At 41.5% G+C, this 20,955-nt stretch overlaps 1 protein-coding gene and 2 long non-coding RNA genes across 20 annotated transcripts in view; 2 read left to right on the top strand and 1 right to left on the bottom strand.

The window, feature by feature from the left end:
* NCOA6 (nuclear receptor coactivator 6) overlaps positions 1-20,955 on the top strand; it is a 119,393-nt gene that overhangs the window by 63,157 nt on the left and 35,281 nt on the right. For 9 of the 18 annotated variants that reach the window (XR_013399788.1, XR_013399787.1, XR_013399786.1 and 6 more), the window contains 4 exons: positions 9,522-9,650; positions 10,350-11,234; positions 13,900-14,046; positions 17,902-19,018. Coding sequence is in view for 15 of the 18 variants with exons in the window: in XM_077951485.1 (XP_077807611.1) it covers positions 9,522-9,650; positions 10,350-11,234; positions 13,900-14,046; positions 17,902-19,018 (2,278 nt within the window). In the remaining 3 variants the exon portion in view is untranslated. Of the gene's footprint in view, positions 1-5,287; positions 5,376-9,521; positions 9,651-10,349; positions 11,235-13,899; positions 14,047-17,901; positions 19,019-20,955 lie in introns of all 18 variants that reach the window. The other 9 variants (XM_077951487.1, XM_077951494.1, XM_077951489.1 and 6 more) reach the window with 4 other exon arrangements.
* On the bottom strand, positions 1,309-13,044 carry LOC144332093 (uncharacterized). Its single transcript, XR_013399844.1, has 2 exons — positions 12,769-13,044; positions 1,309-2,265 (listed from the first exon to the last, which is right to left on the bottom strand). It is a non-coding gene; the product is annotated as an uncharacterized LOC144332093 (long non-coding RNA).
* On the top strand, positions 3,102-7,927 carry LOC144332087 (uncharacterized). Its single transcript, XR_013399838.1, has 2 exons — positions 3,102-3,241; positions 7,363-7,927. It is a non-coding gene; the product is annotated as an uncharacterized LOC144332087 (long non-coding RNA).

Genomic DNA, 20,955 nt, shown 5'->3' with positions numbered 1-20,955 from the left:
AGCTGCAGGACCCTTTATTCAAATAAAACAGAAAAGCAGAGCTGCTGTGGTTGAACCTGAGTAAGAACCTGCTTACCCAGTCATTCCCTTCCCACTCTACCACAGTAGCTCTTAGAGAAATGCAGCAGTATAGAGGAGCTCAATTTATAAGGTGCTATTCTTGGCCGGGCACGGTGGCTCACGCCTGTAGTCCCAGCACTTTGGGAGGCCGAGGTGGGTGGATCACCTGAGGTCAGGAGTTCAAGACCAGCCTGGCCAAGATGGTGAAACCCCGTATCTACTAAAAATACAAAAATTAGCTAGGTGTGGTGGTAGGTGCCTATAATCCCAGCTACTCAGGAAGCTGAGGCAGGAGAATCACTTGAACCTGGGAGGCAGAGGTTGCAGTGAGCCGAGATTGCACTACCGCACTCCAACCTGGGAAACAGAGCGAGACTGTCTCAAAACAAAAAAACATGCTATTCTGAACTGTAACTAATGAATTGATCATAGAATTGAACTAGGTTTTTATTCTGGTACTACCATTTACTGGTTACCTCAAGCTAGTTACTATACTTCCCCAAGCAATACTTTCTTCACAATAAAATGAAATAATAATACCTACCATCTTTTGAGCTCATGCTTGAAGGTAGAAGGGCCCTGAGCAGTGCAGCAAACATTTCCTAAGTTCTTGTTAGGACTTAGGAAAATATATATGTCAGGACCTGTGCTGTTGGGCTGTTGTGGAATACCATATAATAGGTGTAAAATATCCAGCCTGGTATCGTGTACATAGATGTAGTTCCCCACAGAAGTCTGAGCATTTGGTGTTAAGGTAGCTTTATGAGAAATTATAGACGACACTGTTGCCACTACTGGAAAGACATGGGCCAGAAGCAGAGTGGGAAAAGCCTAGCCAAGTTACATATAGTTAATGAAAGAATGAATAAACCTATAGTTACCATATAGTTACGTATAGTTAATGAAAGAATGAATAAATCAGGAAACTGGGTTCTAGTCTCAACTCTTTTCCAAAGGACTTAATATTTACTGACCCTAGTTGCTTATAAACATCTTTAATTATGTTCTAGAAACAATGCTAGAGATCCCTTCTAGGCTTAAAATGTTAAGACTCCACTTAATTGTTATTAGTACTGTAATTACAAGCTCTCTTAGGCTAGTATCTGGCAGATAGCAAGCATGTTTACTAAGTATCCCTAAGAAGTGCATGTAAATTATAGTGCTTTTTTTTTTTTTTTTTTTTTTTGAGACAGGGTCAAGTGTTCCTCCTGTCTCAGCCCTTCGGTAGCTGGGACTACACCCGGCTTATTTTTGTTTTGTTTTGTTTTGTTTTTTTGTAGAGACAGGGTTCTGCCATGTTGACCAGGCTGGTTTAACTCCTGGGCTCAGGTGATCTGCCCCCTCCGCCTCCCAAAGTGCTGGGATTACAGACATGAACTGAGCCACCGTACCCAGCCAATTATAGTACTATAGTTGATTATCAGCCTAGGAAACTGAGAAGCTTTAGATTGAAATCAGGTTAGATTTGTATTTAATGAAGGACTCAGATTGAGATAATGTGTATGGTATAAAGTTTCAGGAATAATCAATTAGTAATGACCTGTAGTAATAGTAACATTTTAACCCCCAAGATATCTTTCTTTACTGCCAAGCATATTTTAGGATTGCTTTTCTCTGTTGTCTATTGAGACTTGAAGGATGCAAACAAAGTTTAATATTAGGTTAAACAGCTAAATTTTTCTGGGGAAAGAGACCTTAAATCTCTTCTAAAACTATAATAAATAACTTTAGAATTGTGTATCTACAGCAGTTGGTTTTTCAATCATTCTTAGTACTACTTTCTTCTCTTAGCGTGGGGAACAGAAAGTTTCCTAATAAGAGTCTTTTGCAATTAAAACTAAATCCATAGGCTGTTTTTTTTTCATAGCCTTATAGAATTCAAAGATTTGTTAGATACCATAGTAGTCGTTTAATTCAAGTTTCTCAGCTTCAACACTGTTGATGTTTGGGGCCAATAATTTTTTGCTGTGGGAGACTGTCCTGTGTGTTGTGGGATGTTTAGCATCCGTGGCTTCTACCCACCAGATGCCAGTAGCACCACTACTTCCCTGCAGTTGTGCCACCTAAAAATGTCTCCCGACATTACCAAATGTCCCTTGGGGGACAAAATTTCCCCTAGATGAGAACCTTGGATCTTGTGCAGATTCCCATCTAGTACTGGAATGCATGTTATAGTGTCACTATTGAACATGTAGTCAGCATATACTTGAAATTTTCTGGGATTAGGAAGCTTATTATGGACCAAGAAAACCTTTTTTTCTTTCTTTTTTTTTTTTTGAGATGGACTCTCGCTCTGTTGCCTAGGCTAGAGTGCAGTGACGCAATCTTGGCTCACTGCAAGCTCCACCTCCTGGGTTCACGCCATTCTCCTGCCTCAGCCTCCCGAGTAGCTAGGACTACAGGCGACTGCCACCACGCCCGGCTGATTTTTTTTTTGTATTTTTAGTAAAGATGAGGTTTTACTGTGTTAGCCAGGATGGTGTGGATCTCCTGACCTCTTAATCCGCCTGCCTTGGCCTCCCAAAGTGCTGGGATTACAGGCGTGAGCCACTGCGCCGGCCAAAAACCTGTTTCTTATCTCACGAGAGCTTTCTCTCTCTTTTTTTTTTTTCCTTGCGAAGGAGTCTCACTCTGTCACCCAGGCTGGAGTACAGTGGCATGATCTCAGCTCACTGTAGCCTCCACCTCCTGAGTTCAAGTGATCCTCTCACCTCAGCCTCGAGAGTGACTAGGATTACAGGCGGGTGCCACCACACCCGGCTAATTGGCTAATTTTTATATTTTTAATAGAGATGGGATTTCACCGTGTTGGCCAGACTGGTCTCAAACTCCTGCTCTCAGGTGATCCACCTGCCTAGACCTCACAAAGTGCTGGGATTACAGGCGTGAGCCACCACACCAAGCCCTCGTGAGAGCTTTCTTAATTGTCTAACTACCATCTTTAAAAAACCAGGTGCAATTCCTCAGAAACAAATCCAGTTTCAATAGATAAACATTAGCCTAACTGTCCTCTCCAACTACAAAATACCTTAAAATACAACTTTTTTTTTTTTTTTCGAGACAAAGTCTTGCTCTGTCACCAAAGCTGGAGTATAGTTGTGCGATCTCGACTTATTGCAAGCTCTGCCTCCCAGGTTCAAGCAATTCTCTGCCTCACCCTCCCTAGCAGCTGGGATTACAGGTGCCCACCACCATGTCTGGCTAATTTTTGTATTTTTAGTAGTTTCACTGTCTTGGCCAGGCTGGTCTCGAACTCCTGACCTCAAGTGATCCACCCGCCTCAGTCTCCCAAAGTGCTGGGATTACAGGCGTGAGCCACCGTGCCCTGCCTATAACACTTAATATGTAGCTGGGCGGCCGGGCACGGTGACTCACGCCTGTAATCCCAGCACTTTGGGAGGCCGAGGCGGGCAGATCATGAGGTCAGGAGATCGAGACCATCCTAGCTAACACGGTGAAACTCTGTCTCTACTAAAAATACAAAAAATTAGCCGGGTGTGGTGGCGGGTGCCTGTATTCCCAGCTGCTTGGGAGACTGAGGCAGGAGAGTGGTGTGAACCCTGGAGGTGGAGCTTGCAGTGAGCCAAGATCAAGCCACTGCACTCCAGCCTGGGTGCAGAGCAAGACTCCGTGTCCAAAAAAAAAAAAAAATGTAGCTGGGCTTGGAAGCAGAGGGGTGGGGAAAGAAAGTAGAGGAACTCCCTAGGGCCAAAAAAAAAAAAAAAGTCAAAGGTGAATATTTAAACAGCAGTAAACAAATGAGATTCTGCAGGGTCTAAAGCATTTGGGTTTTAATGGCCGGGAAGGGATAAAAAATAAAGCCTTGGGTCAACATGAAGAAGCAAGTTAGAATTCAAAATTCCTCATGAAACCAGAATTTTCAGTGAAAGATAGATTAGGAAAATGTCACCCTCTGGCATAGGGAAATTAATGGGAAATTAATAGGAAATTTGTCTGTGTTTGCTGGGGCTGTAGACATGAGGTGGGAAAATGGGTGTTGTGGAATTGTCTTCTCTACCCTCTTGCATTTTGGACATTTAATATGTTAGTGAATACCCATTAACAGGCTAAGTCATTAACATTAGGTGGGTCTAGACTGGTGATAACTGTTGAAGCTGTGGAGGGGCATATTCTCAACCCTAGTCATTGCAGACTTCTAGTTAAAACCTGATATAAATGAGCTTATATTCTGAATTTATACAATTTAGGATTAGACTCGCTCCCTCCAGAATTTTAGGTAATAGGAATATCAAAGTATTAACAATTACGAGAATCATAAGAAAACAAGACACTATTAAAACATAAGGAGAGATGGGGGAACAGAACTTACAGAAATTTAAAAATAAAGTGAATAACTTATTCAGCAAATTAGAAATAGCTGGATTGAAAGGTGAATTTGAATAAATCACTTAGGATGCAGCAGAGAAAAAGAGATGGAAATATGAAAGAGGTCAAGAGACAAGAAGGATAAAATGAGAAGGTTTAACATGTTTGAAAAGAGTTCCTGAATAAGATAAAGAAATTGAGGAGGGATGACAGTCAGAGAATGGCTAAAATTTTTCCAGAATGGATGAAAGACATAAGTCCTCAGATTCAGAAGCCCAGTAATCCTGAGCACTACAAAATAAAAATAAATCTACATCTAGACACAATATTGTAAAACTTCAGGGCCGGGCGCGGTGGCTCAAGCCTGTAATCCCAGCACTTTGGGAGGCTGAGATGGGGGGATCACAAGGTCAGGAGATCGAGACCATCCCGGCTAACCCGGTGAAACTCCGTCTCTACTAAAAAATACAAAAAACTAGCCAGGCGAGGTGGCGGGCGCCTGTAGTCCCAGCTACTCGGGAGGCTGAGGCAGGAGAATGGCGTGAACCCGAAAGGCGGAGCTTGCAGTGAGCTGAGATTTGGCCACTGCACTCCAGCCTGGGCGACAGAGTGAGACTCGTCTCAAAAACAAAACAAAACAAAACAAAAAAAACTTCAGAACATTGAAAAACAGAATGCTAAAAGCAACCCAAAAGAAAAGACCTATTATTTGCAAAGGAAAGACTATCAGCTTTCCTTGATTTCTCAACAGCAGCATTGGAGGCCAGGAAACATTGGAATAATTTTTTCAAAGTGCTGAGAAAATAATTGACCGCCTAGAATTTTAAACATAGCTATACTATCAAGAGTAGTATGAAATAAAGAGCTTTTCAAAGAGACTAAGAGAATTTACCATTAACAGACCCTTGCTAATTGAACTGCTCAAGGATGTACTTCAGGAAGAAGAAAATTGAACCTAAGATGGAAGAAATAAGATCTAAGAAGGAATGGTGAGCTAAATAATTGATAAGCATGGGGTAAATCTAAATAAGCCTTGACTTATTTAGTAATAATGATGATCATATATTGTCTTTAAACTTTAAGTGAGATATGTCTGTTGACATTTTAAAGATACTAGTAAAATAATGTGAATGGAATATATAACTTCTAAACTAGTAGTAGAGGATTAAAGAGGAAGACCATGATAAAAAAAAAATTAATCCAGTAATATTCAGGAAAAATAGGAAGACAGCACAGAAAAAAAGGGTAAATAGAAATCATAAAATGACAAAATAAATAAAATTATACTAGTAATTAACAATAAAGGTAAATGGATTATGAACACTGATAAAAAGGAAATGATTAATCAGAGTAGTATTCTCAGGTTTACCTATGTGCTGTTACAGGAAACACATAAAATATAAGGACTCAGAAGGTTCAAAGTTAGAAAGATAGAAAGATTAACAAGGTGACTATTAACCAAGAAAAGTATAAGAATATTTTTATCAGATAAAACAGACATTAAAATAAAAAGCATCACTGAAGGTAAATAGGGCCACAATATAATGTAAAAGGAAAAATTCACCAGGAAGTTGCTAAACTCTTATGTACTTAACAACCTAGCCTCAAAACATTTAAGAATTGCATGTAAATAGCAAACCTTAGGGGAGATTTAACACACCTCTGTGAGTAATTGATGGCCAAGTTTGTAAAAAATTAGTAAGGATAAAGGAAAGCTTGAATAACAATATACCTTTTATATAATGGACATACATAGAAACCATGCAGTCAGCCGGGCATGGTAGCTCACGCCTATAATCCCAGCACTTTGGGAGGTCGAGGCAGGCAGATCACGAGGTCAGGAGTTCAAGACAAGCCTGGCCAACATAGTGAAACCCCGTCTCTACTAAAAATACCAAAATTAGCCAGGCATGGTGGCGTGTGCCTATAGTCCCAACTACTTGGGAGGCTGAGGCAGGAGAATCGCTTGAACTTGGTAGGTGGAGGTTGTGGTGAGCCAAAATTGCACCACTGCTGTCCAGCCTGGGCAACAGAATGAGACTCCATCTCGAAGAAAAAACAAAAAAAAATAAAAGTGCAGTCATAATTCAAGAATTCTTAATATTCCCAAGCATAAATGGAAAATTTATACAGACTGACCAGGGATTATTCCAAGAGCAAGTTTCAGTAAATACCACATATTAATATCACACAGATCCTGTTCTCTAACCGCAGTGCTGTTAGGTCAAGTCAGTGGCAAAAAAAAACCGCAACCAAAATATCCCATATTTTTGGAAATGTGGTAATGCATTATAAATACTTAGTGATTTGGCCGGGCGCGGTGGCTCAAGCCTGTAATCCCAGCACTTTGGGAGGCCGAGACGGGCGGATCACGAGGTCAGGAGATCGAGACCATCCTGGCTAACACGGTGAAACCCCGTCTCTACTAAAAAATACAAAAAAAAACTAGCCGGGCGAGGTGGCGGGCACCTGTAGTCCCAGCTACTCAGGAGGCTGAGGCAGGAGAATGGTCTAAACCCGGGAGGCGGAGCTTGCAGTGAGCTGAGATCCGGCCACTGCACCCCAGCCTGGGCGACAGAGCAAGACTCTGTCTCAAAAAATAAATAAATAAATAAATAAATAAATAAATAAATAAATAAATAAATACTTAGTGATTTAAAAAAGCAATCCTGATGGAAATTAGACAATATTTAGAATGGAATTATGAGAATAATATATACTGAAATTTGTGAGATGTGGCCAATACAACACTTGGAAGAAATTTTAAGCCTTCAGAAATTGGTATTAATGAAGAAAGAACACCAACTGAAAATTAACAAACTAAGTGTCTGACTTAAGAATTGAGCAGAGCAGTAAGTTATGAGGGAAGTTATACAGATAAGAACAGAGATAAGTAAAATATGAATCAAAAAAACAATGGAACAGCAAAACCAAAAGATTCTCCTGCCTCAGCCTCTTGAGTAGCTGGGATTACAGGCGCCCGCCACCTTGCCCGGCTAATTTTTGTATTTTTAGTAGAAATGGGGGTTTCACCATGTTGACCAGGCTGATCTCGTACCCCTGACCTCAAGTGATCCGCCTGCCTCAGCCTCCCAAAGTGCTGGGATTACAGGCATGAGCCACCATCCCTGGCCCAAAAGATGTTTCTTTGAAAGGACAGCTAAAACTTATGAATATGGTAAGACCACCAAAGAAGAAAAGAGGGCACAAACAATGTAAAGAATGAAAAAAGTACAAATTTTAAAAGGTGAATATTATAGTATATGAGTTATGTATCATTTTTTTTTAAAAGAATGGAAAAGATATTCCACAGTTAACTTTATGCTAATAAATTTTAGTGTTGGCAAAATTATAATTTAATAAAAATTGACTTTTAATAAGGCATTGAAAACTTGAAAAGTCTATAACCATTTAAGAAATTGAAATAAAAATCTGTTTCCCGGTAAATCAATTAGTATGACCTATAGGCCCAGATGGTTTTACAGGAAAGTTTTATCAAACATTTAAAGAACAGATACACAGAGCACAGAAAAAGAAGAAAGATGCTTTCCCAGTCATTTTGAGGTTATTTTCACCTCGATGCCAAAAATCAAAGATGTCACAAAATCTGCCCTTCAAGCTAAATGTCATCATTTTCATTTTACAATTTTTCATTGTTCTCTTATTCATACCTCAACATTCCTAAAAGTGTGCTTTGGCCTACTTAGTCCTGCAAGATGCTCCATGACAGAGAATTCTGTAGCCAAGGAAAGGAAAAGAGAATAAGTATAGGTGGTTATCACTTTTTTTCTTGAAGACAGGCTCTTACCCTGTTGCCTAGGCTGGAGAGCAGTGGCATGATCATAGCTCACTGCAGCCTCAAACTCCTGGGCTCAAGTGATCCTCCTGCCTCAGTGTCCTAAATAGCTAGGAATCCAGGCGCTTGCCACCACACTGGCTGATTTTTTTTATTTTTTGTAGAGATGGGATCTTGCTATGTTGCCCAGGCTGGTCTCAAACTCCTGGCCTCAAGCAGTCCTCCCACCTTGGCCTCCACAAGCTCTGGGATTACAGGCATGAGCTACCATGCCTGGCCTGTTCTCAGGAGCATGGATGATAAATTCTGAAAAGTTTAGCAGTATCAGAAATTTTCAGATGTGGAGAAAGAGGAGTTCTCAAACTGCTAGTTTGAGTATAAATTGGTATAACCAACTTTTGAGAGCAGTTTACCAATATCTAGTAAACTTAAAGATGCTTAGACTTTAAAACCTAGCAATTCTAAGTATATAGTGTAAAAACACTCTCATATATCCACAAGAATTCATGACAAATACACAACATTGCAAAATTATAAGAATAAAGGAAAAATAAAACCTTAGTATTCATCAGCAGAAGGGTGGATATATGGTTCTATACGATGGAGCCCTTGTAACAGTCAAGAGAGATGTGAATCTCAAAAAATAACATTAAGTGAAAAAGGAAGCCGATGAAGAATGCATATAGTAAGATGCCATTTATACAAAGATTAAAAGCATACAAAAAATGCTGTTTACCTACAGAAAAATTGCGGTTTACCTACAGATACAGAAAAGGTCAATAAACATGCACAGAACTGTTAACCCCAACTGCAGTAACAGGGAGGAGGTGGAATGGAAGGAGTAGGGGGCTTCTGCTGTATCTACATATATATCTGAAGGAGATAAGAGCAAATTTTTTAAATTTAAAAAAGGTAGATGATGGGTGTAGAAACTTCCAGGCCGGGTGCAGTAGCTCACGCCTGTGGTCCCAGCACTTTGGGAGGGCTGGGCTGGAGGATCGCTTGAGCCCAGGAATTCGAGACCAGCCTAGGCAACATAGCGACCCCATCTCTACAAAATATAGAACAATTAGCTGGACACAGTGGTGTGTGCCTGTGGTCCCAGTGACATGTGCCCATGGTCCCAGCTACTTGGGAGGCTGACTCGGAAGGATCACTTGGGCCCGGGAAGTCGAGGTGGCAGTGAGCTGTGATTGTGCCACTTGGCAGACTGGGCAACAGCTTGACCTGTCAAAAAAAAAAACAAATTTTCCATATCTTTTCATATTCTTGAAATAACTCATTAAAAAACAAAAATTGTGCAAATTCCAGTACTCTATTCTAGGGATCTTTTTTCTAGGAATAATAAGGATGAACAACCCTGCCACTGTTATGATACCCCCGGGTGGAAATGTGTCATCTTCCATGATGGCACCAGGCCACAATCCAGAGCTGCAGCCCAGGACTCCTCGCCCTGCTTCTCAGTCAGGTAATGACTTCTAGTCTTTGAGGATGAAGAGTCTGAAACTTTCTGCACAGATCATTACAAAATTCAGTTATCTCTGATGCTGAATTTCTAATTTCCAAACTCACACTGTCACCTTCTTTACAAAATATGACCTGATTTCTTCAAGCTAAATGTCGTTATTTTCTTCTCAGAATTTCTCATTGTTTTCTTATCAGTTATACCCTAACTTTTCTAAAAGCGTGCCTTGGCCTGCGTAGTCCTGCAAGATGCTCATTACATAGAATTCTGTAGTCAAGTAAATTTGGTAAATGCATCATTCTTTACCCTCCCTCCTGGAGATTCAAAAGTCACATATTGGAGGCACTGAAAGCCCTACAGTGAAGAAACCCATCTAAGTTTGTTAGGTTCATTGTTTCCCAAACCTAAGTGTTTTGTTTTCTTATAACGCTAATTAACATAGTTCTCCAGAATATGATTTGGTAAATACTGCTCTCCATGTTTTACATTTTGCTTTTAATGTCCACTGCTGACCAAGCTCTTTTTAAGGCAGAATTCATCATCTTGGTATGTTGCTTCACACATAGAAGGTATTCACAAGCATTTATTTTATCAAATAGTAGCAGCAGATTTTACTCTGTGTATCCAGAATTACAAAGGCCACTGCTCTAGGATCTAGATTGCAGTAGGTTAATTATTGCTTTGTTGACTATCTTTAAACAGATGCAATGGATCCACTTCTCTCTGGGCTCCATATACAGCAGCAAAGTCATCCCTCAGGATCTTTAGCTCCCCCACACCACCCAATGCAGCCTGTCTCTGTGAATAGACAAATGAACCCAGCTAATTTTCCCCAGCTGCAGCAGCAGCAGCAGCAGCAGCAACAACAACAACAGCAGCAGCAGCAGCAGCAGCAGCAACAGCAGCAACAACAGTTGCAGGCAAGACCCCCACAGCAACATCAGCAACAACAGCCACAGGGAATTCGACCCCAGTTTACTTCCCCAACTCAGGTGCCTGTTCCTCCAGGCTGGAACCAGCTGCCTTCTGGAGCCCTTCAACCTCCTCCAGCCCAGGGTTCTCTGGGCACAATGACTGCAAACCAAGGGTGGAAGAAGGCTCCCTTGCCTGGCCCAATGCAACAGCAACTCCAGGCAAGACCATCCTTAGCTACGGTACAGACGCCTTCCCACCCTCCCCCTCCATATCCCTTTGGCAGCCAGCAAGCCTCACAAGCCCACACAAACTTTCCTCAGATGAGCAACCCAGGCCAGTTCACAGCTCCTCAGATGAAGAGTTTGCAGGGAGGGCCCTCTAGGGTCCCAACTCCCCTGCAGCAGCCCCACCTCACCAACAAGTCTCCTGCCTCCTCACCCTCCTCCTTCCAGCAGGGATCCCCTGCATCCTCCCCAACGGTTAACCAAACTCAGCAGCAGATGGGACCAAGGCCACCTCAAAATAACCCACTTCCCCAGGGATTTCAGCAGCCTGTCAGCTCTCCGGGTCGGAATCCTATGGTTCAACAGGGAAATGTGCCACCTAACTTCATGGTGATGCAGCAGCAACCACCAAACCAGGGGCCACAGAGTTTACATCCAGGCCTAGGAGGTGAGGAACACTGTAGCTATTTGTGTTGGTAAATTTGCTGGAGCTAGATCTTAGTAGAACTTCAGTTTTTAGAGTTAATGGAGGGAGTGAAATAAGGATGTAATTATTTGGTTTTGTGGATATGGTGGTGACACTTGATATAACTTAGTTAACTTGATACATTATGCAGCATCTTACTAGTTAAATTTAAGCTAGCTCTCTGAACTGAAATTCAGGTAAAAGTCAACGTAGAGATGTTCATTTTGTTTTTCAAATTATTTTTGCTTGATCTTTTACTAGTAAATTAAAATGTCCAGAAGAAAAATGCATTTTGTTAACAATTTAAACTTCTGAGTTGCTGAAAAATTAAGATTATGCAATAGAGCAGAAATAAAAAGAACAGGGTCTCATTGAAGAAAAGGCCCTTTTAGTTACCAATTTTTATAATCCTAGTTAATAAAATAGTAAGCATGGTACTTGTTAAGTTTGATTAAAGTATTAAAGGGGAATAAGTTCAGAAATCATTGACTTTTATAGTTTTATAATGCCAATGCCTGCTCCTTAGAGAGGGAATTCCACCAGTTATACCTAAAGGAGATTTATTTATTTATTTTGTAAGGTGCCTCTTGTATGAAGAAAAAGCAATGGAGCTTAATGTGTGAGAGGTAAAACGATTACAGTAAAACTTATCCATCTCCATGTTTATTATTTATTCTTATTAATCATTGATCTAGTGCACATGAATGTGCTTGGAGCTTTTCAGTAAGGTATAGAGTATCAGTAATACTGTCATCTGATAAACATACCCCCCACCAAAAGACACCCATTGCCTATCCAGAAAAAAAGTCCTTGCATCTTTAGTGCAACATAGCAAAGGCATGTTCCCATGGTTTCTGGTGAAGTTAAGTTGCTCATCAGCCTTTCACTCTCTTGTAATTAATTTTGCTGACATGCAGGCTCTAATATTTGAATCGTAAGAAGTTCTTAGAAAAGGCCGGGCGCGGTGGCTCACGCCTGTAATCCCAGCACTTTGGGAGGCCGAGGCAGGCGGATCACAAGGTCAGGAGATCGAGACCATCCTGGTTAAAACGGTGAAACCCTGTCTCTACTAAAAATACAAAAAAATTAGCCGGGCGCGGTGGCGGGCGCCTGTAGTCCCAGCTACTCGGGAGGCTGAGGCAGGAGAATGGCAGGAACCTGGGAGGCAGAGCTTGCAGTGAGCCGAGATCGCGCCACTGCACTCCAGCCTGGGGGACAGAGCGAGACTCCGTCTCAAAAAAAAAAAAAAAAAAAGTTCTTAGAAAATGCAAGAATGTTTCAGCTCCAAATTTCACTGTTCTGGGAATCTAGCCCCGGATCAGTGGAAGCTGGGTAGTCCCTCCTGCAAATGTGATTACTGATATAATTACAGTGGGAGCATGCAAATGGGACTTGTCACTGTTAAAGAAAGGACAAATGCATATTTGTCTACAAAGAGTTTTTCAGGACATTGAAAATTTGGCCCTTAAAAAAATAAATGGCTGGGTGCAGCGGCTCATGCCTGTAATCCCAGCACTTTGGGAGGCCGAGGCGGGTGAATCACCTGAGGTCAGGAGTTCGAGACCAGCCTAGCCAACATGGTGAAACCCCATCTCGACTAAAAATACAAAAATTAGCCGGGTGTGGTGGTGCACACCTATAATCCCAGCTACTCGGGAGGCTGGGGCAGGGAGAATTGCTTGCACCTGGGAGGAGGAGGTTGCAGTGAGCCGAGATTGTGCCACCACACTCCAGCCTGGGCAACAGAGCGAGACTCTGCCTCAAAAAATAAAAATAAAAGTAAATAAATAAATGAATGAATATAATAAATTTTTAAGTGAGTTTAGGTCTTGATGCTTTCATAGAGCAGATGATATGCTCACCTAGGTGATCTGGCCACATCAAGGCCTGTGTTGTAAATGATAAGTGGGTTCTGAGATTCTCGTTATTACAAATTTTCTAAAATTAGCCCTTCCAAAAAGGAACTGATACTTGAGAAAGATTCCATTAGAGTATGGTTTTTGGTACCAAAGCTGTCAGAATCACAGCAAACCTTATGAGAGGAAAGCATAATGATTTAATATAGCATCACTTTGAAGCTCCCATGAACTGTTTCCAATCTGTCTCTTCCAAAGAGACAAGCACAATATTGGGGGGAAATTTTCTGCAAAGGAGATTATCATCAGTTTCCCTCAAAGGAAAAACAATCACCAATCTATCCTTAATATCAGGACCCATCTCTTTGTTTTATACTATTTCACATCAATTTGTTTGAAATGAGAGAATTTAGCATATTCCTTTGGTGCCTGTGTTAAAATATGTAAAGTTTTGTGGTCCATTGTTAATTACAGAGAAAAGTGAGCCCTCAAACCTTGCTGTGGCGTGGCCTCAGATCACATTTAGGGAGCAGATTGCCATCTTTTCCTTGGCATGTTCTAAGTGTAAATTTTTTAGTATTTATTTTTCATTTTGACAATGCCTCATATAAGAGATTGTGTTGATTTTTTTAACCATCTTTCCCAACCTTATTATTAAAGATCCTACCAGTGTGACAGAGAGAGCTAAGCCAGTGGAGACTTCATGCAGCTCATCCTTCCTTATTCATTCCATATCTAAGCAAGAGTATAAATTTGCTAGGTAACTGCCTTACTCATTGTTTTCTATTAAGGAATGCCTAAACGCCTCCCACCTGGCTTCTCAGCAGGACAGGCCAATCCGAATTTTATGCAAGGTCAGGTGCCTTCGACCACAGCAACCACCCCTGGGAATTCAGGAGCCCCTCAGCTGCAAGCAAATCAAAATGTTCAGCATGCAGGTTTGTTTTCTGTGATTTGTTCAGCCAGCATTTATTAAGCATTGTGTGGTAGACTTGATAGACAACAGGAGTATACAGATAAATAGTAAGTCTTGGTCTCTCCCCTTAATTTCAAGCCCAAAATAATTATTCTTTCAGGGCAGTAACTTTTGTCAATATATCAAAAGTCGGTAAAATGTCACAGGAACTCAGAAACATCTAAGAGGAGATGGAACTTGAGTTAGAGCAGGAATCAGCAGTTTGTTTTTTTTTTTTCTCTGAAGGGGCAGATAGTAAATATTTTTGGCTTTTCAGGTTATATAGTCTCTTGTTGGAGCTACTCAACTTTGTTATGATACCACAGAAAGTAGCCATAGACAATACATAAACAAACGAGCATGGCAGCATTCCAAGCACTTGTTTATTTACAAACCAGCAGAGGGCCATAGTTTGCTGACCCCTGAGTTAGAGCTTGCTCAGGTAGTAAAAGGGAAAAAGGCATTTCTGGCAAATGAAAACCACATACACAAAGGCATGGAGGCATGTTTGGACAACTGCAACTTTTTACATTTCTACATGATACATGTTAAGCTTTGTTTATGCTTAGTGTCTGAATTCTGGTTTACAGTGTGATATTTTTCAAACTTCTTCAGTTCAGATTTAATACCAACAGTGTACTACAAAAAGAAGAAATTTTGGAGAGGAAATAAGATACAGGGGAATGGCTAAAAAGTATTTGCAAAGCAGTAATGTATAAGCTCAAACTTCATGTTTCCGGTTGCTTAAGGACCACATGACTAATCCTCTTACCCTTTCTCGTTGAAGCAGTTTGGACTGAGGTAGTGCAACTAGTTTCTGAATTCTCATCCCCACTGGAGTTAATTTAGTAATGTGACTCCAACTTTAATTGTAAATCACTAAGGAATGAGACAAAAATCTGACTTTTACAAAAAAAGTTCACACTATTTCTGGCAGGGAAACGGAAGGGTAGTGCAAACTGCTTAAATTTCCCTATCTGCTAAAGCAAAACTTCATTCCTGAGTTACATGAATTCATGTTTTTTTTTGTTTGTTTGTTTTGTTTTGTTTTTTGAGATGGAGACTCGCTCTGTCGCCCAGGTTGGAGTGCAGTGGCACGATCTCAGTTCACTGCAGCCTCCACCTCCCGGGTTCAGGCAATTCTGTGCCTCAGCCTCCCGAGTAGCTGGGATTACAGGCACCGGCCACCACGCCTGACTAATTTTTGTATTTTTAGTAGAGACGGGATTTCACCATGTTGGCCAGGCTGGTCTTGAACTCCTGACCTCATGATCCACCCACCTCGGCCTCCCAGAGTGCTGGGATTACAGGTATGAGCCACCGTCTGGCGAATTCATTTTTTTTATAGAAAGTTTTAAAACAGGCAGGGTGCGGTGGCTCACGCCTATAATCCCAGCACTTTGAGAGGCTGAGGCAGGCGGATCACTTGAGATCGTAAGTTTGAGACCATCCTGGCCAACGTGGTGAAACCCTGTCTCTACTAAAAATACAAAAAAATTAGCCAGGCGTGGTAGTGCACACTTGTAATCCCAGCTACTTAAGAGGCTGAGATGGAGGATCGCTTGAACCTGGGAGGCAGAGGTTGCAGTGAGCTGAGATCACGCCACTGCACTCCAGCCTGGGCAACAGAGAGAGACTCCATCTAAAAAAAAAAGTAAGTTTTAAAACAATGACAAAATCATTTCTCATTGTTGCACCCTATCACAGCTATTTTGTGTTTTTATATAGTACCTTCCATGTGTACATTTTTTTGTTTGTTTTCTTTTGTTTTTGGTTTTTGGTTTTGTTTTTGTTTTTTGAGATGGAGTTTTGCTCTTGTGCCCAAGCTGAAGTGCAATGGTGCAGTCTCGGCTCACTGCAGCCTCTGCCTCCCAGGTTCAAGCGTTTTTCTGTTTCAGCTTCCCAAGTAGCTGGGATTACATGCCCCACTAATTTTTTAATTTTTAGTAGAGATGGGGTGTCACCATGTTGGCCAGGCTAGTCTAGAACTCCTGACCTCAGGTGATCCACCCACCTCAGCCTTCTAAAGTGCTGGGATTACAGGCCACTGTGCCTGGCCCACATGTATGTGTTTTAATTTCCCCATCCTATCTAAAGTAGCTCTACTCCTGTCTCTTACTTTCTCTTCTCTTACCCTACTTTTTCTTGTTAGCTTTTACCGCTTCCTGAAAAAATACTTGTCTGTTTGTTAATTGTGTCTCTTGCCAGTTAGACTGTAGGCTCCAAGGATGCAGGGATTTGATCTGTCTTATTTATTGATGTTACCTCAGCACCAAAGTGCCTTCCACATATTAGGTACTTAATGAATAATTGTCAGTTGAGTGAATATACACAGTATATTTAGTGTATACAAGCATATACAGTGGTCATGGAGTTCCACTTCAAGTTTATAAGGCTGGTTTAGAAAATCTTCCTTGGAGTTCAGGAAAAGTCTGGATAGTGTGAACAAGGTAGTTTGTCCCCTGCCTTCATAGTTGGAGCATGGACTGGCTTCATAACTTCATTATAGGGAACTTTCTAGTCCCCATTTAAAGATGAAAAATAAGGCCAAGTGTGGTGGCTCATGCCTGTAATCCCAGCACTTTGGGAGGCCGAGGCGGGTGGATCACCTGAGGTCAGGAGTTCGAGACCAGCCTGACCAACATGGTGAAACCCTGTCTCTACTAAAAATACAAAAGTTAGCCGGGCGTGCTGTTGTGCACCTGTAGTTTCAGCTACTGGGGAGGCTGAGGCATGAAAATCACTTGAACCCAGGAGGTGGAGGTTGCAATGAGCTGAGGTTGCACCAGAGCAAGATTCTGTCTCAAAAACAAAACAACAGAAAAAGTGAAAAATAAAAGGGATAAAATAAACTACAAAGTTATGCAATTAAACAGGGAGATAATGCAAGTAGCTATAGGAAAATCCCAAAGACCCAGTAAATAAATAAGCACTACAGCAAGGCGGGTAGCAACTTTTGTCTAAATTAGAAATAGCTGAGAAGACTAGGACATGTGCCACATGATTCACCAGGGACTGTGCAGGATTTGCAGCTTCCAGATGGGTCATCTAGTCAGTTGGCTCCCACCAGAGGCTCAGCTTCCAGATCAGGATTAACTACTTTTTACCACATCAGGGCAGAGGAAACCTGTCCTTGGTGTTCTTTTCTTTGAAGTGCAGCATCCAGATATCACACACATAGCCTTTGAGAGTCATTATTACTACAGTTTTCCAAGAAGCATTTTTAAATGTCCTCATCATTGTTGAGGTTTTCCTAAGAGGACACTTCACATTCTTTGTTTCTCTGGCTCATTTATAGCAGAGTTATTTCACTAGCCTATAGTGCTTTTTAAATTAAATTAAATTTAATTTTTGAGACAGGGTTTCTCTCTGTCACCAGACTGGAGTGCAATGGCGTGATCTTTGCTCACTTCAACCTCCACCTCCCAGGCTCAAGCAATTTGCCTACCTCAGCCTCCCAAAGTGCTGGGATTATAGGCATGAACCACCCGAGCCCCGCCACTACAAGTCATTTTAAAACAATGAGATGCTGCCTTTCTCATTATTTAATCTGAAAGAAAGTAAACTTTCTTAATCTTTGATATGTTAAATCTTTAAGATACCATATGGGAATATAGAAACTTTCTCCTTCTCTATTATATGGTCATTGGGAATGTAAGCATTTATCCCACAGCCACATCTTCATAGTTTAGAAAACTCACAGGAAATATGTCAACAGCACATTTATGTTGGTCAGTGGATATGTGGGTGATGGATGTCTTTCTGAGTAATGTAACTTGAGTATCTTAATACCAATAAGATAAAAATATTTCTGAAACTATGACTTTTTTTTTTTAAGGTGGTCAAGGAGCTGGTCCTCCTCAAAACCAGATGCAGGTGTCCCACGGGCCACCAAATATGATGCAGCCCAGCCTCATGGGAATTCATGGCAACATGAACAATCAGCAGGCTGGTAGTTCTGGGGTTCCTCAAGTGAACCTCAGCAACATGCAAGGCCAGCCCCAGCAGGGCCCACCATCTCAACTGATGGGCATGCACCAGCAGATTGTGCCCTCCCAGGGCCAGATGGTCCAGCAACAAGGAACCTTGAACCCTCAGAACCCTATGATCCTTTCAAGGGCCCAGCTTATGCCACAGGGCCAGATGATGGTGAACCCTCCGAGCCAAAATCTTGGGCCCTCGCCCCAAAGGATGACCCCACCCAAGCAGATGCTTTCCCAGCAGGGCCCACAAATGATGGCGCCACATAACCAGATGATGGGGCCTCAGGGACAGGTTTTGCTCCAACAGAACCCAATGATAGAGCAGATCATGACCAATCAAATGCAGGGGAATAAGCAGCAGTTTAACACTCAGAACCAATCCAGTGTCATGCCGGGACCAGCCCAGATAATGAGGGGACCAACTCCGAACATGCAAGGAAATATGGTGCAGTTTACGGGACAGATGTCAGGACAGTTGTTGCCCCAGCAAGGGCCTGTGAACAACAGTCCATCTCAGGTTATGGGGATTCAGGGGCAGGTCCTGCGGCCACCAGGGCCCAGCCCACACATGGCCCAGCAGCATGGTGATCCTGCTACTACGGCAAATAATGATGTCAGTTTGTCTCAGATGATGCCTGATGTCAGCATGCAACAAACCAACATGGTTCCCCCTCATGTACAGGCCATGCAGGGAAACAGTGCCTCGGGAAACCACTTCTCAGGCCATGGGATGTCTTTCAATGCGCCTTTCAGTGGAGCTCCCAATGGAAATCAGATGTCCTGTGGTCAAAATCCAGGCTTCCCAGTCAATAAGGATGTCACGCTAACGAGCCCATTGTTGGTCAACTTATTGCAGAGTGATATCTCTGCAGGCCATTTTGGGGTAAACAATAAGCAAAATAATACCAACGCAAATAAACCGAAGAAGAAGAAACCCCCTCGGAAGAAGAAAAACAGTCAGCAAGATCTAAAGTAGGTTGTGATGGTTTTGCCTCAAATTTTATTCATTTGTTTTCTATGTGGATAACTTTTTTTGATGGAAAATTTTACATAATATAAAACTAGAATAGTATACTGAAATCCCCCTGCTTCAGCAATTATCAACTCATAGGTTATCTTGCCTTCGTCTGTACTCTCTTCCATTACCCTCTTGAGTATTTCAAAGCAAATTCACTTGGTAAATACTTCAGTGTGTGTCTCTAAAAGATAAGGACAGTTTTTAATATTCCCGCACAATATTGTTAGCACACCTAGAAAACTAATACTTCCTTAGTACTCTCATATCTGGTGTTCAAACTTCCCTGATTATCTCAAAATTTTTTCTTACAATTTGTTCAAATAAGGATCCAAACAAGATTCATATGTTGCAATTGGCTGGTATATCTCTTAATTCTACAGTGTCAGGGGGGTTTTGGCAATCAGAGCCTGAAAAGTAACCAGTGCTTCCATATGGTAACTCCACAAAGCACTGACTTCAGGCCTATGATGGCTATTGGGGAACCAGAGAGGCCAAATGTGTTTTGGAAATTAAAACTACTGCTGTCTCTCAAATAGAAATGGTTTTTTTGCACAGGTGCCTTTCCTTTAAAGGCTCTTTATCATCCCTAGAAGCTTAAAACCCCACGCTAAGATGATTGGACCTTTTAAATCAGTTACCCTTTCAGTAAACGTTCTCCAGGTGAGTTATATTGCAAGATCATAGCAGGAAAGGCAATTAACAATTTATATTTCATTTCCTGAAGCTAAGTATTAATTTGTGTTTCTGGGTTTGATAAAATGTTTCCAGAAGGAATATTCATTGAGCTATATTTTGTGCCTTTAATCATAAAACTAAAATTTAGAGACATTTATTATGAGGAAATAATGGCTAATGAATGTAAAACAGGTTAATTGAAACAAATTGTTAGAATTATAGAAAAAGAATCAAGAAACTTTATTTCAACAAGCTTAAATGTTCAAAATTAAACCAACTACCTTTATCCCAGCCTTCCCACAATATTCTTTGTACTGTGTTATATCATGCTCACTTGCTGCTTCTTGAATCTTATACTTTAAAAGCTTATCATGGTATATTATTAATAATAACATATTTTTCTGAATTCAAACTTAATTATCTAATTTTTCTGATAGCTCTTTCTCAGTTAAATTCTTTACTAGTATCAATCTGTGGGAATAATTATTTAATAAATATTTTATTCTCTCGATAGTCTGGGAGTAAAATTGCAAGGTTATTCAGTTGCCTCTAGTGTGCATTTTTTGCCATCTTCACCAGCCCTTAGGGAAATTGCTTACTTAGGTCTGCAAATTGTGAAAGCGACCTTATACAGCATCAGGACTCCTAGGAAAGGGAGACAGTGGGTTTACAGGAAAAGTACCTGCTTCCAGCTCTACCACTAGTTCACTGTGAAATCTTGGGCCTGTTTCACACACCTTTTTGGGCCTTTGTTTTCTCATTCATAACATGAGGGGGCAGGCGGGGCATGGTGGCTCACGCCTGTAATCCCTTCACTTTGGGAGGCCGAGACGGGCAGATCACGAGGTCAGGAGATCGAGACCATCCTGGCTAACCCAGTGAAACCCCGTCTCTACTAAAAAACACAAAAAAACTAGCCGGGCGAGGTGGCAGGCGCCTGTAGTCCCAGCTACTTGGGAGGCTGAGGCAGGAGAATGGCGTGAAGCCAGGAGGCAGAGCTTGCAGTAAGCTGAGATCGCACCACTGCACTCCAGCCTAGGCGACAGAGCGAGACTCCGTCTCAAAAAAAAAAAAACATGAGGGGGCTGGACCAGATATTTGAGATTTCTTAGCTCTACAATTTTCTGAAAGTAAGGGTTACCACTGAATCTTTGCCTGTAATTTAAAGTGAGAGAAGTTTTACAAGGAGCAAATTGTTACGGGGGTCTGGATGTGC

Source organism: Macaca mulatta, chromosome 10 (genome assembly GCF_049350105.2).
Source record: "Macaca mulatta isolate MMU2019108-1 chromosome 10, T2T-MMU8v2.0, whole genome shotgun sequence".
Classification (NCBI taxonomy): Eukaryota; Metazoa; Chordata; class Mammalia; order Primates; family Cercopithecidae; genus Macaca; species Macaca mulatta.
This window is presented reverse-complemented; position numbering and strand designations above follow the sequence as displayed.